The 16,711-nt window shown below is 37.8% G+C and overlaps 1 protein-coding gene and 1 long non-coding RNA gene across 7 annotated transcripts in view; one reads left to right on the top strand and one right to left on the bottom strand.

Moving 5' to 3' along the window:
• The window catches only part of GALNT18 (polypeptide N-acetylgalactosaminyltransferase 18), a 230,072-nt gene that overhangs the window by 6,411 nt on the left and 206,950 nt on the right, over positions 1-16,711 (bottom strand). For all 4 annotated transcript variants that reach the window (XM_027699814.1, XM_027699797.1, XM_027699821.1 and 1 more), the window contains one exon: positions 12,049-12,213. In XM_027699814.1, coding sequence (XP_027555615.1) covers positions 12,049-12,213 — 165 coding nt within the window. The remainder of the gene's footprint in view (positions 1-12,048; positions 12,214-16,711) is intronic.
• On the top strand, positions 1,268-15,093 carry LOC113975658. Of its 3 annotated transcripts, none has more exons than XR_003536873.1 (5): positions 1,268-2,242; positions 3,575-3,654; positions 5,354-5,450; positions 13,438-13,470; positions 14,731-15,093. It is a non-coding gene; the product is annotated as an uncharacterized LOC113975658 (long non-coding RNA). The 3 variants fall into 3 exon arrangements; XR_003536876.1 differs by having other exon boundaries at positions 3,479-3,654; XR_003536877.1 differs by lacking the exon at positions 13,438-13,470.

Below are 16,711 nucleotides of genomic sequence, written 5' to 3'. Positions count from 1 at the left end.
AAAGGGGAAAAAAAAGTGCTTTTACCAGCTTGCCTAACCATGGATGATATTTCAGGAAAAGGTCTTACAAGGTTAATGAGTGTATCCAGTCTCATATCTCATATACTATATAGATCATTGCATTCACTAGTCTATTAATTTTCTACTTGGACCTCAATCAGTGACCTCAAATATTTACATGTTCACTCTGCCTTTGAGGCAGAAAGTCTAATCTTCACTGTTGCTTTGATACATTTGAATAGAAGAATTATGGTGAGGTATATGAGACATAGATAATCTCCACTCTAAACAGAACACTTGATCTTCCCATGCATTTCCCTGGAATATTGGGGTAAATTTTCAGTGACTGTAACTACACCAAACTTAATCCTAAAGAAAATTGCTTGAATTTTACAAGGCATTTTTTCCTCTGTGTGATCAATTCTGTACAGATGTTGATGCAGTGAGGAAGTGTTCATAGGAAAAAGGAAATAATTCATCCCATACAGTAATTAATGTATCTTCAGTATTGTCAATTGCTTGGAAATACTGGATGATGTTACTGGGTTTAGATTTTCTGCTTTATAGTTGTAAAAAGTCTATAGGTATATATAATATAGAGGTAACTGATAAATTCCTTCTCAAATCTAAAGCAGTATGATAAATTTCACAACTCTGTCAAATGGGTTTGCTGTAAGTAAAACAGACTCTATAGCATACCCCTTGTTGTTCAAACCTTTCATCAATTAATTTTAACTATTGAAATTGAAATATTTCTCAGTGAAGTATATTGTTAACTGTTGCTTTTCTTCAAAGGCACTTACTTCCTAATATATTTGATGACTGCTGTGAAAACAAGGTGCATTTAACTGCTATCATGTGTATGAAGTATTATATAGAACAGAGTGATATATTTAAAAGGTGGTGTCTGTCAGCTATTTAGATCCCTATTTACAGGTAGATAGGCCTACCAGACACACTTAAAATGTGACTTTCTTTCTTCAATACTAACCAAAACTAATTGCTATGTACAGTGTAAACTTAAGTGGCGTTATAATAGGGATCAGCCAAACCATTTTTTAAGGAAAAAGTTATTTTTTTTCCTCTTCCTACACTCAGAATCTGTTGTCAAGCCACCCAAGCCTTGGTCTTAGAGCCACTTGCTTGTAACCGATGCATAAATACTATGAAACATCCTCTGACAGTGGAATTAGACACATCATTCAACAGTTAGACATCTTGGTAATGGAATGAGACACAACAGTTTAATGTCTACATCACAGTTTGAGTGAGTGTTCAGGTTTTATTCAATCATAAATGCTGGATTTTTATATTGCTGCAACAAATTTTTTTATTCTGCAGCTGCGACAAATCAAATGATGCAGCCTCATCTGTATGTCCAGACTGGGTTTTAGAAGCTAGTGGTTTGTGCAATCATTTTCTGTTTTGTTTAATCTAGATTGGCTACATGGATGTAGAAGAGCCCAGGTTCTGAGCACAGCCCTTTAAAGGTGTAATAGTTAAATTTTCAGGATGTAGAACTATACAATACTATTAATTAAAGTATTAAAACAAAGGCAACTAAACAGGGCAAAAGGAAATGCAGTTTCATACAGAGAATGTAACTGCAATAGAGAAAACTTACAGACATAGAGCATTCAAATCAGAAATGGAATGGATTTATAACTATCACTAATATTTCTCCACATATATATAAAATTTTATCACAGATTTATAACAGCCTGTGAATAACAAGATTAAGAAAATAATACCTTGAAAAGAAATAAATTCAAGCCTCCACTGAAATACCAAGAAACTCTTCAGGATATGATAACTGAAAATGCATTTTTCCTTCAGAAAATGGGGATAAAATTAAGAAAATGAAAGGAAGTTTTATAGTAGAATACATTAGCCAGACTAGAAAGGTCATTAGAAATTTTTCAGAAACTAAAAATGAATTTTTACTTTATCAGCAGTGGCCAGGAAATTTTCCTGATGTACTAGAAAAACATCTGCAGAAACAAATATTTTAGGTATACAATATGATTTTTAAAATTAATTGTTGAACCCTATTCCCAGGGATGTGTGTGTGGGTGTGGTACAGTGGGAAGCAGATTAAAAAGAGAATCCTTTATCCATACATAGCCCTGATAACTATGGCTAAATGCAGGATTTACAGCTGAACATATTGTTTGGTTTTGTTTTGGCAGCAAATCCAGATGATGGTGTATTATGTTCATCTTCTGATAACTAGGATTACCTAGTAAGTCCTTTGCAGAAAAGCAAAAACTGGCTTTACGTTGTGCAGTTGATGATGATGTAGCTTTTCTGACCACAGCTGCTGCCCTGAGTAACCACTGAACTGGACAAGCCATTTAGAAAAAAATTACACGCCTTTTTGAGAACTGACACTCATAAAAGAGTGAGCTCCAGCAATGAATGTTGGTGAGAGATGATTCACAGATTGATATTTCTGGTTTGTTTTTTTTTCCTCACTTCTAGATGGGATGCTGTTCCCAAGTGTCTCTCCTGCATCCTCCTTTGCCTGCTGTCCTGCCTGGTAGCATTCAGAGAACTGTAAATGCACAACACTCTATACTAAGTAGTCACTGACTACTTAATGCTCGAACTTTGATACTCTAAAGTTCTAAATTTAAATTTAAGATATGTTTCTAAACTATATAAGGTCACTACAATAAGAACTGCTACGTTTTTTACCTCTTGTACTAGCAGGAGTGTTGGATATCGGTAAATCCTCTGTTCCTAAACATTTCTGGAGTCTTGAGTGAGACCTGGCCTATAGAAAAGTATCCAAAGTTATTGCTTTGTTTTCTGCAGAATAATTTTGCTCTAACTAAAAATACAATTTTTTTTCTTACATAGTTTATTTTTATAGATTGTGCCATGCAGTAGCTGCCTGCGTAATGAAACAATATTTTGATACAACTAGGAAAAAGATGGGAGTGCTGGAGACATTGGCTTTATTTGCATGTTTTAAAAATACATTTTGTGAAAAGCTCAGAAAAGTTACCTTTTTCTTTTTCATTCTGAGATTACATATAAATGACTTCTGCAAACAACTCAGGCTTGATTTATCTGCCTTGATCTAGGCTTGCTTCAAGATGTCTAAAGCGGAAGATGGAGAAAGGCAACAAAGATACTTTGAAGTGTGATGGAATATTCAGATGGTGGGGGGTTACAAAATATACGAACGTGAAATAGAAACAGGACTTGGCTCAGGATGTGAATGAAAATTAGTGGGACCTGACTTTAGTGATCAAAAGTATGAATACCTGTGAACACCAGTGAGAAACTGTTAAACAAATTTTCTTAGGAAAAAATGATTGTTAGTTTAGAAATTTGCAAAATTGCTGTAATTTATGAGAGTATAGGGAACCTGTTGAATTCATTGTCACAGACATCAGTGTTCAGTGACTGACTAGATGTTTTTGATGGGCTGAGTTAATTTTAAGAGTGCTGATAAAACAACTCTTTGTAGGCATGCTGAGATGATCATTCAGACAAATCAATTCTCAATCTTCTCGAAAAGAGCACATCAGGGGTCAAAAAAGCAATCCTCCTTCTGGTCCTACAGTGAACTGCTGGCTCAGAACAGAGCTCATTTCTCTGAAACAGCAAGCACTGACCACTGCCTGAGGCAGTCTTCTAGACGAGGTAATTAATCCAGTTAATTAATTTGCTGATCTGTAATGCAGCAAATTGTGTAATTCCGAGGTTTTGCCTCTTTGTTTGGTTTTGAAGTAATCATTATTTTGGTATATTGAATCACAAAACTGTTTAGGGTGAAAAAGACCTTTTAGATTATTGAGTCCAACTGTTAATTTAGCACTGCCAAGTCCACAGCCAAACCACGTCCCCAAATGGCACATCTACACATCTTTTAAATACCTTCAGGGACAGTGAGTCTACCATTTCTGTGGGCAGCCTGTTTCAGTGCTTGACAACCCTTTTAGTGAAGAAATTTTTCCTGATAGCCAATCTAAACCTCCTCTGGCACAACTTGAGGCCATTTCCTCTCATCCTGTCACTGAGAAAAGAGACCAATACCCACCTTGCTACAACCTCCTTTCGGGTAGAGTGACAAGGTGTTCCCTCAGCCTCCTTTACTCCAGGCTAAACACCCCCAGCTCCCTCAGCTGTCCCTCATCTGACTTGTGCTCCAGACTCTTCACCAGCCCTGTTGTCCTTCTCTGGAGATACTGCAGCACCTCAATGTCTCGCTGGTAGTGAGGGGCATAAAACTGTACATATTGACATCATGCACCTGAAGCTCATGCCTAAGAGCACCTTACTGCTTTCTTTTCTTTTTCTCCTTATGGAGGAAAACATTGTTCTGATGTAGCATATATAGAAAACTGATGTAAAGAAGACAGCTTCCCATTGTTATTTACCAACCAAGCATAGGTGATGCCTGGTTATTCATCTTCAGCCAGACAAAGAAGAAACTCCTTTCAGCACAATCAGGAAACCCAAGATTTTTATATTTTTCCACAGATATAATAACAGATTCCCAAAGATTTTTGAGGTTTAGATGAGAGCAATGCCTATTTGTTTATGAGACATAACTCCTTTGGAAAACAAAAATACTGAATGACAATTTTATTTCTTTTGTGTATGTGTGTTGTATTCAATTAATCCAGGTTTTCTAACATGAATGCTCAATATGAAGGAGGCTTAGCTCATTTTAACCCAGAAACCGAACTACTTGCATTGTCATTATATGCTTATGATTAAACAGTCTCTAGAGACCAAGAAATAAATTGAGTGCCAAGTCAAGAAAATTAGGAAATGAATCTGCACTAGTATTTCAATTGATCTGCATATTCTAACATGGGAATTTAGGTTGGGCTCATTGGGACTCTGATCACAGTGTCTAGTTACTGAAAATGGCTTTTCCCTAGTAACCACAAAAAGCTGATTATCACTGATATTGGAAAAGGAATGTCCTTGCTGCTGCAGCACAAACCTCTCACAGTTTACTCAGACAATAATGGAAATCATGTATTTTTCTGTCTGTTATACCAAGAGTCATTGCTGTTAGGTTCAAGATACCAGACTTAATGGCCTGATCATTTCACTGAATGACAAACCCTCTTTTCTTGTTATATACATCATTGTTTCATCCTTATTTATTTGACTTTCAAGGGAACATTTTTCTCATCCTTACATCTTGGACTGCAGGGGGTTATTTGGTAGCCAAACCTTACTCACATAGATACTGTTTTTATCTCCATTGGAATTAAAGATGCAACTTTTACTGACTTGATCAGGACAGAGTTTTGTTTTCATCTGGGAAGTTACAAATAATAAAAAATGTATGCTAAAGGCAAAAATCCTGCCATCCATCTCACAGCTGAGGAATGCAGAACCCAAGAAGTGATTGGTGCAGTAATGCAAAGAGGGGACCAGGCACAGAGCTTGGATCTCCCAAAACTCAGCCACTTCATTTGGTAAGTGCTGGTTATCAGACAAGTTGTAGGAAATAATCTGGATTTTGCCATTCTTTTACATGCCTGATATTACAATGCCATGCAGTACCTTTTCAGCAGCAGCTGTCACTGTGATTTTTTAGATGGAGCCTATCTGGATATCTGAAATTAGAAAAAATCATGCAGAACTAGAACAAATAATTTCTTTGTAAAATAAATGTGGCATTTAAAAATTATATGCTAAAATATGCAAATAGGGTATCTGTTTTGAAGGAAAAACATGGGTATGTGTTAACTTCCTTCTAAATTAATTCAGCACAAGTGTCTTTGGATTTTAAATGTAGTCCTCAGGAGAGTAAATACTGCATAATGTGATATGCTAGAAAAGACTTGAAATGCACCCACTAAAAGCTCATTTTATTGCTGTATTCACCCACAAACTTTCTAGCTGGCAAGTTCTACACCTAATTTTCAAAGATTAAAACTTGCTTCTAGAAAATTACTCCAAATAGAAGACTAAACTGCTACAATGGAATTTTGATCACCACTAGCTACAGCAATAATTGCCAAGCAAATTTAACATTATATAGTATTGTATTTTAACAACTAGTAATATTTGTATTTGTTATTTTTTGTACATGTTTTTTGCTTACACATTTTCATATTTAAGTTGAAGTCAAGTATTCAAAATGGAGAAAGACAGAATGCTTTCAGATTTTTGTACTTCTCAACAATTCCATTCTGCTTAAATGGGACTAAAGAGTTTACAGGCTTATAGTAAGACATAGTTCAAGGAGAATAAAAAAGAAATTCTTTAACAGACCTGTTTCTTTAAATTCATATTGTCATATTAAAATACAACAACAATATTAAGTTGCACATGAATTAGGGACAAATTTAGAGCAAAATGAAAATTAAAACATTAACTATTACTTTCTCATGTCTAAGCAGAACAATGGTTCAAATTCCTTTTCCTTCAGCTATAACACATTGTGCAGTTATCCAGTTAGTTAAAATATAAAGTACAGGCAAGCTAGGGTAACATTTGATCGAAAATGGGCAAAGAATATCTAAGTATAGAAGAAAGTGCTGCTGGACCCATCCACCACCATTTCACTGGGGCTCCTGGGGCTTGTGGATATGCTCTTTTGTGTCTGAAGTTCAAAACTTCACACTTGGCAACACTGTTATTTAAAAATCGGATAGCCTCACTAAAAGTACAGGGTTTAACCTAGTCTGTTGGTTCATTTAATTGAATAATTACGTTCTGTTTTCCTTTGTATTTCTCCTGCAGGATCAAAGTCTGTATTTCTTTTAACAGGATCACAACCCCTTTCTGTTCTGAGCTGCCAGGCAAACAGCACTGCCTAATTATATAGCTGTATAGCAGTACAGCATGTCTTATACCACAAATACATATTGAGAGTATTTGCACCCTTTGGGATTAGAAATACAGCATAAATCCAAATTCTTGATAAATTAATGATGCTGTTTTTCTATCCTATGGCTCTCATAATGGAAGAATCTGATGAAGTTGATGGGGACCACTGTTCCCTTAGACACACACAGCTCTACTGAAATGAATCCCTCTGGTACACTGATGTCCTTGGCTAATGTATGGGCTGAAAACTAGAGTGGACATTAGGAGGAATTGGGCTCTGCTTCTGCACTGTGTGTGCTCAGCAAGAGGGCATATGAAATTAGTACACAGACTCTCTCCTTGCTTCACAGGCCACCAGCTTAATCCTACCATGCAGCCTGCATCCTGCATTCCTGTGCTTTTCTGGGATGTGGTTGTGGGTAATGGTGCTAGCTAGCAGTAGTATTGCACTATCTATTATCTAATATCTATTTAAATGAGATCTAAATTATCATACTGATCTGTGGAATACTGTAACAACTCAGTTAATTTGCTTGTCTGTCTTCCCTTTTCTTTCTAAAGCAGTTCCTACTATGATATTTAGGAAATGATACTACAGCTGTCAGCAACAAATTTTGTTTACAGTTTCTCAGGATAGCACAAACCGCCCCCTCCAAACATTTCTGAACTGGAAGATTTCCTGTGGAAACCTGCAGCACTGACTATAATCACAATTCTCCACAACATGCAAAGCTATGTTATCAGTGGGTATGGGAAGAGGACAGAGCTGAGATGTAGGCCCTGCACATCCTCTCCCTCCCATGAAGGCTGTGGTGAGTATCTGTCCCCACAGATGCATTTTTCCTACCTTTCTATGGCAACCACACTGGAAGGTGAATTACTTTATGCTGTAGCAAAAAGAATTCAATGTGGAGCAGCCTTAAAAGGATTAGTCTCGGGGTTTTAGGTCAGCCTTGTGTCCTCTCTTATACCTCTTTCTACATAGAGCCCTCACCTGTCATGTTTCTCATGACAGCAAATAGTGACAGCATAGGTAGTCTGATTAGCATAAGAGAGCCACAACCCTATCCAACTAAGTAGAAACATGAAGATACTTCAAGATAAAGAGTAGCTACAGAAAAACCCTCCTTTTGTCTTTCTTATGCCTCTGGAGGACTCCTGACATGATGTAAGTGTACTTTCTCTCTGACCTGCTGCCACCCAGGTGAGGTACGTAGAGACGAATTTCACTTGTAAGGCAGACATCTGACCTGCCATCAGCAATAAACCTGAGAAATCAGACTGGAGACTTCTTAAAACCCCAAGCCAATCCACTCCTTCCAAAAAAACTGATTGCAGCATTTAGAATGTGCTATTTCTTTAGCACATGAACAAACTTAATCATCTCAGAGAGTCAGTTCAGAAGAGCACGGTTCTGGCCATAAGCAGCTTCTACTGAAGGATGTCCCGCAGTGTGCTGGCCTACATCCTACATCTTGTGGCCCCTTCTCTGTCACCACACAGACCATGGAACACAGTCACTGCAGCAGTGCCAGCAGCTTTACTGAGCAGTGACTGTCATACCCGAGTGCTGCTGACCTGACACTTGGTTCCAGCCCTCAGTTCCTCAGGGAGCACGGTGCTGCTGCCGGCATGCTGTGTCTGCACCTGCTCCTTGACGAAAAGAACTGACGGGGTGTGAGCAGGATTAATTGTTTTCTACTAAATAATGCACAACTGAGGTTAGTTTTTGCTTTCCTTGTGGTTCATGATGCCAGAGAAGCTTCCTTGTTTAAAGTAATATTTTGGTAAAATTCTGGCCATTTTACTACTATGTAATTCTTGTCTCTATCCTCTCTGCCTTGGCTTATTTCTGATCACTTACCCTTTTTTTGCTATAAGGTCTAATTTTGTTCTGATTAAATGAAAAAGCCGTGAGACAGACTGAACTAGGTGAACTGTCAAACAGCTAGGAGACTTACCAGCACAGAAGTATTTCCAAAATAAACAGTTCCCTAAGAGAAGACTTGACAAACAGCCTGAACAATAGGATTCTTGAACCCTACCCAGTTGATGTAAATCTTTTCAGGGCTAATTTACATAATTTGACATAATTACAGTTATAACGACTTGAAGAAGCTTTGGAAGAAAGAATGTCACCGAAGCCTACATTTTATTGGGTCTCATTGCATTTGGCAGCCGTACAGAACTGTGGAGCATGGAAATGTGCTCAGATAGATCCTGATTATACAAACACATAATACGAGCTTTGAATGCTCAGTGCAAGTTTGCCCTGTACAGAAAGATACCAGAGGTATTTTCCCTCCATTTGACTGTCCATCAAACCACCATTTTGTCCACAAGGTAGCAGTGGACATCTGCCTGCCTGACTCCAGCTGCCTGCAACTGAAGGTAGCCGGGGAATTTAAAACTTTAAAACCAACGTAAAAGATAAATTTTTAAAAAATAAATGAAGTTTTATATATATATATATATATATACACACACATACACATATTTATATGTATGTGCATACACACATGCTTCTAATAATTCAAAGATGCAAATTAATAATTAAATAATACTGGACTAGATCTATGGAGGCAAGGAGTCTCCTAGCTTAGGATGACCCCATATTCTACTTTTGTCATACAGAATTCGCTCATCATTACACTTCAACAGTGCAAAGGAGGAGGAAAATGTTATCTGAAGAATACTTTTTTCAAAAATCTGTACAGTCTTCTACCAACCAGTCTGCTATCCATGTCCTACCACAGACTATTGTGGTGCCTCTCAGGTTATAGTATGATACAGTGAGACTGTTTCCTCCTTCAAATTAATTCAACATAAATGGAATGCAGGAAAAAATACTGATTTTTGTGCTGGTCAGGGAAGTCTAGTTCAATGGGTTTATCCTCCTTTGGGTGGTGAGTTTGTTTTCCCATTCCCTTTCTGCGACAATTCTTCACTTGCACTGCTGTAACTTTAATTATCTGTGTAGCATCAGACAATCTTGTTGAATGGCTCAAGAAAAGTCCAAGCACACTCGCAGCCAAAGGAAGGTGCTATAGAAAGTTACAACCAAAATCTACATTTTAATTAATAGTTCACAAATTTCAAGACTACATAAACATCCTGCTTACTTGCAGGAGTTCTGCTCACTGCACAATATGGAAAAGAAACACCAGAGCTTTAAAAAAGCAATAAAAAAAGACTCTTTTCAGAGAGACAGCTTCCAGCATATTCACATAAACACATCTTTTCACCAGACTAAATGGGAGCATTTCAAAGGGAGTTGATCAGTTGATCTTGGCAAGCCTTGATTACATTCATTAGCTTTCTTGTAGCTTACAGAACATACCCAGGGCTGTGTATCCGGCTGTATGTTGAGCAATAATGACATTTCAATTGCACTGGGTATTAACTAAATCCTTTTTGAACAGAAAGCTTTTAATTATTTCATTTGTCTCTTAATTTATCCTAAAGAAACAACTAATTAGCTTTCACTTCTCCTGGGCAGAAGTTTCTTTGTAGAAGGAACATAGAGTCCATAGAGTCTAGTTTAACAGCACTGCAACTTCATTGACAGACTGTATTTGGAATGTGGAATTGAAACAAACCTAATGCAGTTAAATACCATTTTTGAAGCTTTTAATGGCTAAATTATCAAGGCTGCCCCTCAAATGAGACCTAAGATAATCAGATCTAAGATAGCAGCAGTATCGTGGAGTAGAAGCCATTAATTATCATAAAAGGTTTGGGGTGATACAGAGCAATCACTGAATAGGTGAACAATACTAAAATGTTACTGAAATATTCTTTAAAGAAATATGTTAATTATACTTTTTAGAAATTATAAAAAAATCAAGTGCAGAGATGGATACAGAGAGGTCCTCCTCATAGCAAGACCAGTCTTAAAATTTGTTAGAAGGCATAATTAAAACTTTGCCCTTGAGGGGACTGAAAGTGAAAGCTGGGATGACTCTCCAGTTTAGGGATTTAAGGTCTACTGCTTGAGAGTTACTGTTGAAAGGAAAATATCTGGATTATTTTCAAGTAAAAAGACAAATTATGTTAATAGTATGCTTTGGTGATTAGTGTCCAGATGCTCTCTGCATCAAGACTGATGCTAAACTGTATTAACGAGGTCCTAAAATATGCAGATAATGGCTGTTATAGAAGAATAAACTAATGAGCTGACAGAAAAGATATCTGGAAACTCACATGGATGATACAGAAAAAATAAATGCAGGAATAAAATTACTTCAGTGATAAGCTTCAGCCTGTGGGCTGGAGTACACAAGAAGATTTGTAGACTCAAAACTGCAGAGGAACAACTGTGAGACCAGGCAAACTCACACTTGGGATGACATTTTCCCCAGAAGCTAAGTCATGCACTCATTTTAGAAAGTAATGTAATTTCATTTTATTGATCCAAAACAACCAGCCTGGCAGTACCTGACATGGTAGACTTCCATGGTCTTAAACTTACCTTAGGAAAATCTCATCTTCCTTTGAAAGACCAGATTTGCCTATCTTTAGCTTTCAGCCACTGGAACCTGTTTTGCCCTCAGGATAACCCTCTGTGGAAACACTGATATGCTGTGAGTGACCTTGCCACTTCCTCCTAGCTAAACCAAACAGTGATCTCCATAAGCATCACATTGCAGAGCATGTTTTTCAGCCCCAGAACTTTTATGGCTTCTTTATAGTTCTTCCTCATGTTTCTAAATCAGTTAGGAGGTGTGGACACCAGGCTTGGGCGAGGTATCCTATCAGGATTCTCATCCCTGCAAATTCACTTCACAGCCTTTACTTGCACCTCTTTCTTTATCTGTCTCACACTCCCACACACACATACGCAAAAACATTAGCCTTTTTAAGAAAGGAACTGCAAAAGTAGCTCATTATGAGGCTGTTATCACTAATGATCCACTACTACCTTTTCTGAGTTGCTACTTCCAAACAAGCAGAAAGATTTCTGTTCCTTGCTCCTTTTTTTGGGGGTGTTTTTTTGGATTGAGCTAATTCCATAACAGTAAACAAATTATTTATGGCGAACTTAGAAAATATAATACAAATTTTGTACCCTCCTTTGGTAGCTGACATTGGGAGCAAATCTAAACAACAGCTTCCTGGCTCTGTGCAAAGAAAGCAAGGATAAATCTCGTTCTGTTCTGTTAGTGAACAGATTACTCACACTTCAGATAACAGAAACAGCTTTTAAACTTCCCGAAATGTCTGCTGAGTAAGAATTACCTGAGTAAATTGCCAGTAAAGCTTCATTCTCTTGGCTTTGGCATAATTGCATTCGATGAGCCTGGGCCTGCTGTTCACATCCACCAGGCATCTGTTGTCATCATCGTCGATAGTGGGACTCAGAACACCCACGTGGAGCTGCTGACTGCTTGTGTAATAAACATTCTGCAACAGGAAGCACAAACAAGATTTGTGGCCTCTACACAGAAGCAGCACTTTTACCCAAAAGCCAATGGCAAAGATAAATACGCTGAATAGCAGTAGGCTGACCCCATAGTGGCTTTTTAATGATTTTCTTTCATGCAGAAAGCAATATAACCTTTTAAAAGTTGTTCTAAATTAGCAATTAACTGTTCATTGTTATCAACAAGTAAATGTTGGTTAAGTATTTAAGAGGAAATATGCAAACACAACTGATTGTTGTCTCATCCTGTGCCTCTTTATTGCTGTTTCCTGTGGTAGTGAACCTGAGTCTTCAAAGAGCAAAACATATACTCTCATATGAGTGGCCTCACAGGCCTCAGTGATCACACTTAGGACCAAGGGCATGAAATTATTGTATTATACAAATTCTTTCTACTCTGTTTGACTACAAAGATATATGGGAGGTTTCTCTAGAAGAAAGAAAAAGAAGGGAAAGGAAGGTGAGCTTGCTAGATGGAGATGATATGTCCTCTTGAAGACTATCAGGTTACGTACAAGCCCAGGAACATAACACAGGACTATTCCATGATTCCCTGTTTGCTATTCACAAATAGAAATAATTTTGCTAAAATCAGACCTTTTTCTTGGAAGAACAACGAGAAAGATGAAATGGAAACATCATGCTTTAGGTGTCTTTGATAACTCAGTGGTATCAACAGAGGAGAGTGGACAGAAGCGCCAAATTAATGCCTCTGTCATAACATTAATGCCTTTGTCTATAACAAAAGGGAAGCTGGAAATTATGCTGTGTGTATTTGGGAATCTTTTTTGTTCCCAGAAGCTGCTGATACTATCTGTTGCAATTTGTTCATTGTTGATATTGTAACTTGTTTTATATGTGTGTGTTCCTATGTGTGTGAAAACTCTGACAAAATAGGAGAGAAAGAAGAAAAACAGAACAAACCAGGACTGAGGAGAGATGTAGGAGCTGCACGTAAAAAAGAAAAAAAAATATTTGAATGCTGAAAGCAGTTAATGTAGGGATTGAATATAATGAAAACAAATGGTGGTGTTTCTGGGCAAGACTAAATCCCCTGTTTACCCTCCTGTAACACTGCCAGGGCAGATCTGCAGCAGATGTAAACTGACAGAGTTGCATAAAAGTTAGTGAAGTTGCCATTAATGGTTTAGACCAATCCAAGCTTTTGCACCCCTTAATGAAGTTTTGTTTTTTTCACCCCACAGAAATGATAACAAGTCTGAGCTGGCTGAAGTGAGGTGAGTCTAGGTTTTAAGAGGTTGAACAGAGAAAAGTTGAATAGTTCAGTCATGCCTTACAGGAGAAGAGCAGGGTAATAAAAGGACCTAGCAGAGCACATTTCCAGATTGTTGGTTATGAGGGATTGAAGTAAACTGTAAGAACTATGGAAAGACTAACAAGGTCACACCCCAACAAACTCCATCCACAGGTCAGGTTATTAACATTCCTGCAAACAAAACTGATGCCCTAGAAGAGTAATAAACATTTAGAAAGCACTTTCTAGACAGACCAACAGCAACTACTTTAGACACATTTACGATCTATTCAGATGTGCTTTTATTTTTAGACAGACTGAGGTAGTCATATAGCAAGATGATCTTTAAAGGGGATTGCTAGGAAACACTAACTCTACAAATGAACATTTTGTTGCAGCTCGTTTATCTCTTACCTGGAATTGCTACTAGAAAACAGAGAAGGAAATTGTCATTTATTTTCATTTTTAACTAATAGGAAGGAATTTGTCATTTCAGCACATTGTCACCACAGAAAACACAGTAGAAGAAAATAAAGGAAGTTTTCATTTTTTTTCTAAATGATACGCATCAGTCACTGGAAACAAATGAGCAGCCTTGGCTGTAACTCTGAGAAGTGCATGCTATAGCTCAAGGTTGCTCGTGCAAAAGAAAGGGGTGTACCTGCAAACCCTCAGGGCTGAGCTGTTTTTATTAGCTCAGTCCCCTCAGCCTTTCATAGAAACCTGAAGGCTGCAGGTAATCACAGTAAAGCTCCACCAGCATTTTTTTTTATGTCAAAGCAGCAATGGTTCAGTCTGAGCATCTTTCTGGGCAGAAGCAGAATGATGGCTCTGGCTGGGGGAATTACTCAATTCAGTTTGTTGGCAAAACTGTACAGAAGTAGAAGGATCAAATACAATTATGCCTAATAGATTTAATTAGCAGGTTCCTACTTATTTTCAGAGAACTCAGCCTACCTGCTAATATCACTTCATTTTTCATTGTGGTCCAGTTAAAAAAAGAGGTGTGAAACCTTGAAAGCTCACCTAGTATTGAGAAAGGCACTTTGCAGCTCATAGGTGGCACGTAAAAATAGGGTCAAACTGGAACAGACTGTGGTAGGGTGGCGGTCTGTCCAACAAGACTCGATTTTAAGATGTTGCTTTGCTCATCCAGTGATATGGATAATATTGAATTATTGTCTATATTATTATAAACATTTTAGTATCTTATACAATAATACAATATCTTATTTCATTTCAGAATTCAAAACATTGGACAACCTTGCAATGTTGGTAACTTGACTGCTATGTTTTCCTAATGGAGGAATCACATCAAAAGCACATACACTCTACAAATTCAACTGGAGCAGCATGATAGCAAACAGTAAGGTACTGTTTTGTGTTGCACTTGGCCAGAAAACTTTTCTTGAAAGCTACAGACAATCCATGGCTCATTTCACCCACCCTGAGAATGAAACAGACCCTGCACTGAGAGAACATAATACCATGTTAGGATGAAGAAGGACATCCACTTGGTAAAACAGAATTAACTATTGACACTACTGAGTGACAATCTTCTAGTCTGAAACTTAAAGCTATTAAACATGAAACCATGGTAAAGTCTCCCTGTAAATAATTTCATATATTAAAAATATTTTAATTGTTTTCATGCTATATCTTCCTGTTTCTTTCTTTTTTTTCTTGTGGCTTGATTGTTTGTTTGTTTAAAGATGGTACACAAATCACTTGTTTGGAGTGGTCTGTAGGAGATTTAACCACCTGAGTTACGTGAACTGAATTACCATCTCATAATGTACGTGCTAGGTATGCACATATATGACTTTTTATTGAACATATTTTAAATTGACCTTCAGGTAAAATATGATCACGCTTTAACATCTTATGTGTAGCCCTGTAAAGACCAGTTTGCACTCATGATTTAAATAAATTGCTTAATAGATTAATGGTCACAGCAGTGCTTCTTCAAGAGTATCCTTTTAACAAGCATCAACAAGCACACTAGCTGTTTTGCAGTCCACTTCAGCACAAAATGGACAGCTGAGGCACTTTTGTTTAAAACACTTCAAAAGATACTGGCAAAATGCATTTTACCAGCACATTTGTTCCTACTGTATTGCAATATCACCATCAACTAACACAACAGGATAGAAATTCTGCAGTAATTCTGGAAAGCGTTTTTTAACAACCAGTCCAGTACTGCCTTGGAAGTCCAAATGACTGAATACTGAATATGGACTAGCAAGTCACTATGGTAACTTTGAAAATTTTACTCAGAACTTGGACCTTTAGCTTCTGCTAGAGCAGCAAATGTCACAGCAGTTCTTGTTCAAGGGACTAGAGATTCGACAGACAAAAATTTGTTTAGTTCTACTGCAGTCAAGGCATTTGCTGGATGCTGACTTAGAGCGTTCTTTCAAAGTTCCTTTGCACTTTGAGGATGCTGCCTTAGCAAAACAAGCACACATTTTCACATCACCATCACATACGTACTCCCCGAGGAGCTACTGAATTTCCACAGAAAGAATCTTGCTTGGATATTGGTACCAAAGCACACAATAACAACTCCCTTATTCTGTAACAAAATAAGCCTCCTTACATTTCATTAGTCTGTCCTAGCCCACAGCACTTTACCATCTGTTTTTTCCACCATAACAGCATTGATGTACAACTATGTCTCCTGGGCATGTGGAAGGGAGCACCTTTGTTCAGGAAATCAGTTAGGTTTGACAAAAGGCACTTACCTTCTCAAAAAGTGAAGCTACAAGGATTCAGCATTACTGTCAGTGAGAGACTGTTAAAACACAGGCAAAATTTGTGATCCACAAAGTGTCAGAGTCAACGTGGGCCCTGAGCCTTCAGTGCTGCCACATCTCCTTCATCTACACTCCCACCAGGTGCTTTTCAAGGGTGGGGGAGTGCCATCCTCGCACTGACAGGCTGGCTCTGGAGGCTGCCACATGCTGCCTGCTTTCCCTGCCCTCCCTGCAGGTCCAGCCACATTCAGTGACCTCAGGAAACTTCCTCTGGAAGCCTGGGGCTCACAGCACATTAAAGTGATGGAAAAGAAATCGTTCAAAACAAAACAGCATGTTATTAATCTAAAGATTTGCAGCAAGCAAATGATTAAATGAACAAAAACTTCCTCCCTGGCTCAGAAGAGAAGCATATTGGTTGTCTTCAAAGTATGACATGGGTCTCTGCCACAAGGCTTCTGTTTCAGT

Source organism: Neopelma chrysocephalum, unplaced genomic scaffold, assembly GCF_003984885.1.
Source record: "Neopelma chrysocephalum unplaced genomic scaffold, ASM398488v2 Primary Assembly neopelma1_24, whole genome shotgun sequence".
Classification (NCBI taxonomy): domain Eukaryota; kingdom Metazoa; phylum Chordata; class Aves; order Passeriformes; family Pipridae; genus Neopelma; species Neopelma chrysocephalum.
Note: the sequence above shows the minus strand (reverse complement) of the source record. Positions and strands in the feature narration are given on the sequence as shown.